This window comes from Carlito syrichta, unplaced genomic scaffold, assembly GCF_000164805.1.
Source record: "Carlito syrichta isolate Samal-C Ts95f unplaced genomic scaffold, Tarsius_syrichta-2.0.1 Scaffold315198, whole genome shotgun sequence".
Lineage (NCBI taxonomy): Eukaryota > Metazoa > Chordata > Mammalia > Primates > Tarsiidae > Carlito > Carlito syrichta.
The window spans coordinates 12,438-22,217 of record NW_007259294.1 but is presented as its reverse complement, the minus strand read 5'-3'; the positions used below and the strand labels follow the sequence as shown (position 1 = coordinate 22,217).

Sequence of the window (9,780 nt, the reverse complement as noted above, 5' to 3'; positions counted from 1 at the left end):
CCAGGCAGGTCTCAAACCTGCGGGCTCAGGCAATCCACTCACCTCAGCCTCCCAAAAGCACGGGATTACAGGCTGAGCCACCGAGCCTGGCTAGGGAGGCAATTCTAAGGATGGGGTGGAGAAGGTGGAATAGCCTCATGGTTCCAGCCTGAGAGAAACAGGGGTTTTGTTTTTGTTTTGTTGTTATTTTAATGAAGACAGAAGGAGCATTAGGAATAAGGGGGACAATAATCCCCTGCTTCTGGGTGTTGGGTATGTGTGGTTTGGGAGAACGGCCCCACTGGAGTGCTGCAGTGTGACTGGGGTGAGCATGAGGGTGGGAGGAGCAGTCAGTAAGCAGGGTGAGAATACAGGGGAGGGGATACTCTAGGGATGGGTGGCACCAGATGGCACAGGCTAATGGTTTGTGAGGAAGGAGGAAAAGAATAAGGGCTTTGGAGAAATTAGATGACCAGGGGAACCTTCGTCTCAGGTGTGACCAAGGGTTTTTACTTTTTAAATCAAGCACGTACAGAGTGCTTAAAAAAGTGCTGAGCATCTTCTAAGCACTTTAGCAATTGTCAACTCATAATCTTCAGAACAACCTAGTGAGGTAGATATATCATTATCTCCATTTTACCGAGAAGGATACTGAGACACAGAGAAGTAATTTGCTGAAGGGTGCATCACTGGTTGAAAGAGGAGCAGAAGTGTGAACTTAGATGGCCTGGGCCAAGAGTTTGGAACTTTTAGCACCTATGGGCAAAATGGGCTTGGCTGGGTCTCAGTCATTCCTGAAAGGAGGGATGTGCTTCAGGTCTACCAGGAATATGAGCTGTGGCCTGAATGAACTGTGCTTCTGAGCACCTCTGGTGTCGTTAAGAAGACACACTCTAGATGATTCGGTTTCCAAGACTCCCAACATAGACTGAGGTGACCAGAAGCATCTGGCCTCTCCAGGAGGGTCAGCAATGACCTGGATTAATTGCATTTCCTTTCAAAATGGAAAGAATTTGATTTAGGCAAGCCTTGATTTCAGTTTGCCAGTTACTTATGATATAACTTTGAGCAAGTTGTTTTATCCATCTGAGCATCAGTTTTTTCACAAGTAAAACAGGCTTACTTTGATGATTTAGAAAAATGCATCTGAAAGGAAAGCAGCTGGCAGAGAGTAGATGCTCAATGTATGGCAAGTTTCGGGGTTTGGGTTTTTTTTTATAATCATGATCCTCAGATCTGTCTACCACATCTCTCACCCTAGAAGAATCAAGGGCATCCTTTATTTCAAGATGCCTAGAGCTCAGCTCACCTAATGGGTCACCTGGAGGACTGCTCAAGGGATCCCAGGTCCCTGGACAGGATTTCAGAAGTGATGTGACTGTACTGGAAAAGGCTTGAGAACATGGGTAACAGCCCTGTGTCATGGGAGGGCTCCTGGAGAGATCTGGTTCCTCAGTTGTTTATCTGCATCTCCAGCTCGAGCCTTCCCTTCTGCAGGCTTCTTGGCTGAGGACTTAGGAGTTGGGCATAGAAACCCATACAAACCCCAAATCCGCCAAATCCTTTAATCTACCAGGGCTCTTTGAAGGGGTGAAAATGCCTGCGGATAAGGGGAACCAGCAGATGTAATTTATTTTCATTTGCAAAAAGCATTTGACAAGGTCCCACCCCATACGCTATTAAAATAAAGAAAATGGGTCACCGTGGGGGGAAGCTTTGTCATGGATGGAAGACTGGCCTTAAGGAAGAAGACAAAGGGTGCAGATAAAAGGACGCTTCTCAGGGTGGAGAAAATAGTGGGGGGCCTCTGAGCCAGAGTTGGGGCTCCGTTCCTGTAACATTCACACAGAATCTGAAGGAGGGAAACCTCAAGGTTTAGAGATGACACTGGAATGATGACAAGAGGAAGAAGATGAACTGGAATATCTCCAGAGCTTGTGAGAATGGGCCAGCCTTAGCAGGTGATGGGTTGGGGGAGAAATCATTAGAAATACTCTTATAGACTGAAAGGTTATCAGTTAAGATTGAAAAAAGTATTATTTTAAGACTCAAATGCAAAATGTTTTCTCTCGAGTGTTTCTTCACAGAGGTGCTATTGGCATTTGGGGCAAAAATTCTTCCCTGGGCAGAAAAGCCCTGCTTACCACAGGACATTTAGCATTCTTGATCCCTGTGCACTAAATGCCACTAGGTAACACCCTCCCCAACACACACACACACACACACACACACACACACACACACACACACACCAGTCATTATGACAACTAAAAAAGGGCCCCTCACATTTATAAATTTATCTTAGAAGAGCCTTCTGATTTGAAATTTAGCAAAATGTGCTACTAGGCAAAATAAAATAAAAGGTGAAATACATTCTCAGGAAGAGAATTAGAACTAAAACAGGAGACATTTAGGATCTTCTGGACCATTCTAGTCATCACATTTCAAAATGGCTAGGGAGGTGGAGATGGCTCGGGCAACAGTTACTCCACTGTGGTGTGTTAGGAACACAAACAAAGCACAGTGAGTGAACAGGAGGTGCCAGGAGGGGAGGTGGATTTGAAACAAGGTACTTGGAGAGGGGCTCCCTAAGAAGGATACAGTAGAGCAGAGTGAAAGCAGTGAGGAAGGAGCTGTGGGGCTATGGTTTGGAGAGGGGGATATATTCAGGCAGAGGGACCAGCATGTGAAGGTCCTGAAGCAGAGCCTGTCTTGTGTAAGGCCAGATTGGTGTGGGCTTGGTGAGTGAGATGGGGAGCGATAGAGGTGAGGTCAGGGAGGGAGGTGGGAGCTAGTCAGGCAGGGCCTTGCAGACTTTGATAAGGAATTTGAACTCATCAAGATCCATCTTGAGTACCTTAAAGGCCTGGTTACTTGCTTTCCCCATGGCTCTAAATATCATATTGTCTCTGACTAATACATGAGCTTCTTGAGAGAGGAACTGTGTCTTTTCCCTTTGTATCTCCAATGTTTAATAGACAGCTTGGCATAAAATAGGAATGTACTACAAATTAATCAATTAAAAACCACAGAATTACAGACAATTGAAGGTGGTGGTGGTAGGCTAGAAAATGACCCCCAAAAGATATCCACATCTTAATCCCTGGAACCAGTGAACGTTACTGTTTATGAGCATAAAAAGGTCTTTGTGGGTGTAATTAGGTTAAGGGTTTTGAGATGAGGAGATCATTGTGGATTATTGGGTGGACACTACAGGCAATCACAAGTGCCTATACAAGAGACAGGTAGAGGGCAATCTGACAAGACAGAAGAGGAGAAGGCCATGTGAAGACAGAGGCAGAGATTAGAGTGATACAACCACAGGCCAAGGAATACCACCAACCACCAGAAGCTGGAGGAAGCAGGAAACAGATTCTGCCCAGAGCCTCTGAAGGAAGCACAGCCCTAGGCTGCAACCCAATGTTACCGATTTCAGACTTCTAGCCTCCAAAACTGCAAGAGAATCAATTTCTGTTGTCTTAAGCCACCAAGTTTGTGGGAATTTGTCACAGCAGCCCTAGGAAACGAATACACCAGCAAATTTGAGAAATGCCAGAATTCAGAGAGTCTTATTCAAATCTTAAAAGGCCATCTTGGGTGAATGAAAGGAACAAAAAGAGGGGCCACTGACACCCTGGCCTTGAAACAGTCCTGAAGTCTCCATTTGGGTTTTCTTCTGATAAGCAATGACCACATCTCACTGTTATTTATTGCTCCACAATGCTGAGTTTAGAGCCTTCAGCCAAAGCTTGCCAAGTCTTGCTGTTTGTTGCAAGGTATTGTAACCCCCTTTCCTAGAGTCCAGGGTTGCAGCCCACTTTATGATTTGGAGCACAGTCCAGAAATAAGTGAGTAGTTTCCTGGGCATTTGAGAGAACAGAAGCCATGATATTGAGGGACTTCAGTCCATAAGGGCACCAGGAGTTATTCACTTACAAGTGTTTATAAACTGAGATTAGGCATTTTCTGTTCTTCCAGGGGACCAGAGGACCACGGATTGGGATCCCTGGGGAAATGGTGACTGCTGAACACCAATATGTTGAGAAGTGACAGCTGATAGTAGAATCTATAGGCTGGGCTCAGTGGCTTAGCTTATAATCCCAGCACATTGGGAAGCCGAGGTGAGTGGATTGCCTGACCCCGCGGGTTTGAGACCAGCCTGGGCAACTTGTGAGACCTCATCTCTACAATAAATAAAAAAAAAATTAGCCAGGTGTGGTAGCATGCGCCTGTAGTTCTGGTTACTTGGAGGGCTGACGCAGAAGGATAGCCAGAGCCCAGCAGGTCAACACTGGGGTGGTTATGAGCGTAAGCATGCCACCGCACTTCAGTCTGGGTGACAGAGTGAGACTCCAACTAAAAAAAAAAAAATCTATCCCAGGGATGTGGGATAGGTCTGCCACCACCAAGAATTCCCAAGGGCATTACTGTATAAGAGCCCAGCAGAGTTAGAGAAGAACAGAAGCAGCCAGTAGAGAGCATTCAGTCCAGTGCTCCCCAGGTTACAAGGGAGGAAACTGAGGTCAGGGGTGTTGAACAAATTGCCCAGGAGCTGATGTTTCCAAAGATGGCTGTGAGTCATCAAAATGGGTTGTGGGTCACTCATTCAACCATACCTAGGGAACACTTGCTATATTCAATTCCCCTAACTTAGGTGGGAAAAAAATCATGATTTTGATGGAAAAGTGTTTTTCATGAAATATGATTACATACAAAGTTTCTATGCTTAAAGGAGTGCTATAGTTTGGATGTTTGATCCCACTAAGTCTCATGTTAAAATCTGATCCCCTCCAGTCAGACTCCAAATCAAAAAGAAAAAAAAAAAAAAGAAATCTGATCCCGAGTGATGGCGGTGGGCATAATGGGAGGTGTTTGAATCATGGAGCAGATCCCTCATGAATAGATTAATGCCCTCCCTGTTGGGGGGCAGGGAGTGAGTGAGTTTTCTCTCCATCAGTTCCTGCGAGATTGGCACCACCCTTCCCTCTCTCCTCTCTCTTGCTTCCTCTCACACAATGTGATCTCTATACACAGGGGCTCCCTTTCCCCTTCCACCATAAGTGGAAGCAGCCTGAAACCTCACCAGAAGCAGATGCTGTGCCATGCTTCTTGTACAGCCTGCAGAACCGTGAGCCAAATAAACTTATTTTCTTTATAAACTACCCAGTTTCAGGTATTCCGTTATAGCAACACAAATGGACTAAGACAAGGAGTAAGTTAGCTTAATTATTGTAAAAATTATTGTAAAAATCAATTATGCAGAAGAGCTTATTTTCCCTAAATGTCAGTTAAATGAGGTATTATTGGTTTATATGTCATGCAGAAAGAAAATTTAGAGGGATTTAGCATCAAGGATAAAAACAGACATGGATCATTGATTCCAAACAGATTGAGTAAGTGCATGAATCAGTCGTCCATAATAAGACATCAAGGGAAACTAGGATTTGGGGGGAAGGAGGGGACATCTCTCTCACCCATGGATGCTGATGTCAGGCAGGTACACCACCATGCCTGCCCCCAGAAGGATGCTAGAAATGACACACACAGTGGGGTGGACATGAGCTAGCCTAAGGAGCCACTTCTTAGCCTCTGGCCAAGTACTTGGTTTAATGGGTCTCCCCAAGAGGCCCAAGAGGACTATCTGGATTGTACTGTCGTCAGATACAGTCTCCTGCCTTGACATCTCAGTGACGTTAGGCAAGTCACTTCATCTCTCTCTAGGCATCAACTTCCTCTTATGAAAAATGTGGATAGTAATTGTCCTTTCTCCCTCCCTCCCTCCCTTTCTCCCTCCTTCCCGTCCTCCCTCCTTTCCTTTCTCCCTTCTTCTTTTCTCCCTTTCATGGATATCAAGAGTATTGAGTTAAAAAGAAATCATATGCAAAAGACCCTGAAGTGTTGTAATGGACAGATGGACTAAGGCAAGGAGCAAACGATTTTTATAAAGTTGTGTAGAGTCAGCTAATTAAGTGCTACCACCATCGCCAAGGTTACCAGAAGGATACCACCCTCTCGAGAAGATAGCAAAGTGTCTGGGCATCTGGAGATCATGTGCAGGACAGTGATAGCTGGCACTACAGAAATACCAGGTTTAGTATTAATGAGCAGCAATAATAAAATATTAATACATCATTAATAATTAGACAATGAGCGTGTTAATAAAAAGTATCTGCTTTAGCTCAGGGTCAGGTAAATCCCTTAAGAATGAAGTCTCATAATCACAGCCATCATGGCAGCAAATGCTTCTTGAGCACTTTACTCACTGTCAGGCTTGGTTCAGAGAATTGTATGTTGGGTTTTGGCCAAGGGACTTGGTGGGGCAATGGAGGTGAGGAGAAGCTGGAAGTGAAATTGCGAGCAGCTTCTCTTCTTAGGGGAAACAGGAATGGGAGGATAACTCAGACTGTAGACTCCAAGAGTGAGTGCAACATCTTTCTTGCCCACTACTATATCCCTAGAACCTGGCACAGAGCTTGACACTTTACAGCCACTCAAAAAATATTTGCTCCATGAACAGAGAAGGGCCCAGCTAGGGACCTTGAGGTTAGCGGGTCTAATTCTGTTCTGTATCCATGAGTCTTTGTTTCTCATTAATTTTCCACCCACATAAAGAAGACTCATGTCACAGGTCACATTGGCCTTGCCCTAGAGCTCAGATGATACTCAGCATCACCAAAATCTCATGATCTGGGATAGGCACATATCTTGCATCTCCTGGCTCTGGAGTGGGAAACGGGCCTTTTCATCTGAACCAAGGCCCCTCGCTGCACTGGGTGTCCTCACCCAGCATCCAAAGGGCTCAGGAGACCATGGCCTCCTGCCTGGGGCCCCTCAGCAAAGATCTGATTTTCTCATCATCTGGATAGTCTCAGCAACTCGCAGCAAAAGGATGAACCAAGCTGACCTTTCTGGAGGTTTGTTTAAAGCAGAACAATGTTTGTCTTGTCCAAACACTATGAATTACTCCAGAGAATCCTGCCCAGTTTTACAATCCACAGCTACAAATGGCTTACATAAATAGGGACTCGTCCCCTCCCCTGGCCCCTTCTCTGTGCCTAACAGCTTCTCCTCCCCCTACCCGCTTTCTTGCTTTCTCCCACTCTTCCAGGCCTTCCCCCGACCCCCGACTTGACACCTTCTCTCCTCTGAGCCCTAACGTGCTGGAGGGACAGGTGCTGGGTATTCTGGCCCACACCTGGTTATTGCTGGCATGAGTCCCCTATGGCTGGCTGCTCTGTCCCTGGTGTGGGCAGGTTTGCCTTGCTGATGGGGGCCTCTGGGCACATTTGAACTGTGTGGGGCCTGTGGTACACAGTGTTAGGTACAGCTGTGAAAGCATGTTGGTAGGAGGAGGCCCTGGGGTTTGGGGGCTCACCATCCAGTCAGCCTGTAGGGTACTTAGGCTTCTTCTCAACCCACCAAGTGCACAGTTCACCCACTGCTGCTCCCTCATCGGCTGCACATCCTGGGGGATCCTGTGGTGTCTTCTAGAAACAGACCTCACCCACTTCCAGTCCAGGAAGGACACAGGAAAGACTGTTCTGCAGGTCAAATGGGACCCACGGAGAGCAAGTGAGACTCACAGCCCTGGGAGAGCAGGGGTTGCAGGAAAAGAGCCCAATGTAGGCTGCATTCCCCTAAATGTGGTCCCTATTCCACCCCATTGACACGCTTTGGCGGCGCTTTTAAAAAATGAAAGCTTCTGGGCCTCTCCACCAATCTAGGGAAGCTGGGGGAAGGGATGGGGGGAGCATCTGATGCCCAGAGTCTTAGATTCACTCTCTGCCAGGAAGTCCACTTGAGCGCAAGTAGCTCTGATTAGCTGGGTGACAACAGCAAGTCACATTAGGTCTCAGCATCACCACCTATATAATGGCTCTAGAATCTTTGAAAGGCTGCTTCCAGTTCTTAGGAGAGTTGGAGACCAGAACCCAGAAGCTGCAAGGAATGGGTGGAGGCATTCAAGGGCAGGTGTTGGTGAAGACTTGGAGAGATGCCACAGTGACAGGATTGGTGCCTGGGAGTGTGAGTGGGCTCCTTTTACTAGGGGACCCTGCACTTGGGGCCAAATGTGATCTCATTTCTTTCTTTCCTTCTTTCTTTTTTTTGGGGGGGGGTTGGAGTCTCTCTCTGTCGCCCAGACTGGAGTGCAGTGGCACACTCACAGCTACCGCAGCCTCGACCTGCTGGGCTCAGGCGGTCCTTCCGCCACAGCCTTCCAAGTAGCTGGAACTACCAGTGTGCGCCACCACGCCACGCCCGGCTAGTGTGATCTCATTTTATTCTCGTTTTGCAAATAAGGAAACTGAGACTCGGAGGGAGTGACTCCACTCAGAGGCTGCAACGTGGGATTCCGTCTCCCCTAAACACCTGTGACACCCAGCTGGCCATTCCAGAAATACCCCTTTTTCCCAGCTGCGCTCCCTTGCCATTCCTGCCTCTCAGCCGAGCCAAGGCTTGGCCATGGAGCCACAGCTTTCTCTTCCCTTTCACGGGGTGGAAGGGCCCACGCCCAAGTCTGCCCTGTGAGGTAGACGCACGGTGAGCCCCCGCGGCAGGAAAATCAAGGGCCAGGAGTTCAGTCTGACAAGAGTCAAGCCAGCCCTGCCCACCGGGAGGCTCCAGGGCCCGGCTGGGGGCGCTGCCGCGGCGCAATCCGTGGGGTTCGGGCTGCGGCCGGAGCGCAGGATCCCGCTCCGCCAGCGGGCTGGGTGCGCCACCACGGACAGGCCCCAAGACCCTATAGGCCGTCGGTGCCCAACACTCGGGGCGACGCCGGGTCGAGAAGGGATCAGAGGATAAAACCGCCGTCACCCGCTCAACAGATGCCCCCAGGCGGACCCTAGGGTTCAGACAGGAATGGCGAGCAGGGGGACGCAGAAGACACCGTGTCATCTCCCAGGCCCTGAGGGCGAAGGAGCTGCCATCTAAGGAACCCGGAATGAAAAGTCTGGTGCGGGTCGGGCCCTGTCCTTACTATCTACGCTTGTGCATTGCATCCCATTCACCATCCGGGGGGCCCAGAAGCCGCTGTGTCACCTCGGGTTCGCCGCGGACGGTCTGGGCTAACCGCCGGGGTTTGGGACGGACGCTCCCGGAGCCCCAGCTCCAAAGTCCGCGCCTTGAATTAGCTGCGCCTCCTCCTAGTTGCGCGTTTGATTTTCTAATCCATCTCTTTGTCCCCTGCGGCCTTACCCCGAGCCCCCGTTTCTCGGTTTCCCTCGGCCCCCGCCTGGGTCCCGCTCTCGCCCGACTTTCCCGTCGAAGGCACTCGAGTGAGTGATTCCCGGGCGCGGAGGCCGGGCCGGCAGGTCCGCGGCGCGGGCCGGGACTGTATGGAAATGGCCAGAGGAGCCGGCGGGCGCAGCGGCGATTTATTCTGGGAGTGACAGCCCCTTTGAGCGCTCCGCGAATGGCATTTTCTGTCTGTGAAAGCCTTTCTTCCCACCTCTGTTCAGATTAGCGCGGGGGATGAATGCGCCCATTATCCAGCCCGCTGACCATTCTGAAACGCCAAATTAATTACTAAGCACTGAATCAGGCGCCGGGGCCGGGGCACTGGGAGGTGTGAAAGTAGCGAGCGGCTGGAGATGGGGAAGGCGAGGGGCGCGGCGCCGAGGGGGCCGGGCGGGGTGGCCCGCGGCGCGGGCGCGGCGGGGCCGGGGCCGGGGCCGGGGCGGCTCGGCCAGCCGCCGAGCGCGACCTGCCGGCGTGACCGGGCGCGACCGCTGGGCGAGCGGGCTGCAAGGGGCCGCGGAGGGCAGGAAGGCGCGGAGCCGGGGTCGCCGCCCGGAGCAGGCT

General features: G+C 49.8%; 1 protein-coding gene across 1 annotated transcript in view; it reads right to left on the bottom strand.

The window, feature by feature from the left end:
* NTN1 (netrin 1) overlaps positions 1-9,780 on the bottom strand; it is a 206,007-nt gene that overhangs the window by 195,568 nt on the left and 659 nt on the right. Inside the window, exons 3-4 of the mRNA XM_021706141.1 lie at positions 9,175-9,358; positions 8,592-8,906 (exon numbers count right to left, since the gene is read on the bottom strand). Of these exons, the coding sequence (XP_021561816.1) occupies positions 8,592-8,906; positions 9,175-9,358 (499 nt within the window). The remainder of the gene's footprint in view (positions 1-8,591; positions 8,907-9,174; positions 9,359-9,780) is intronic.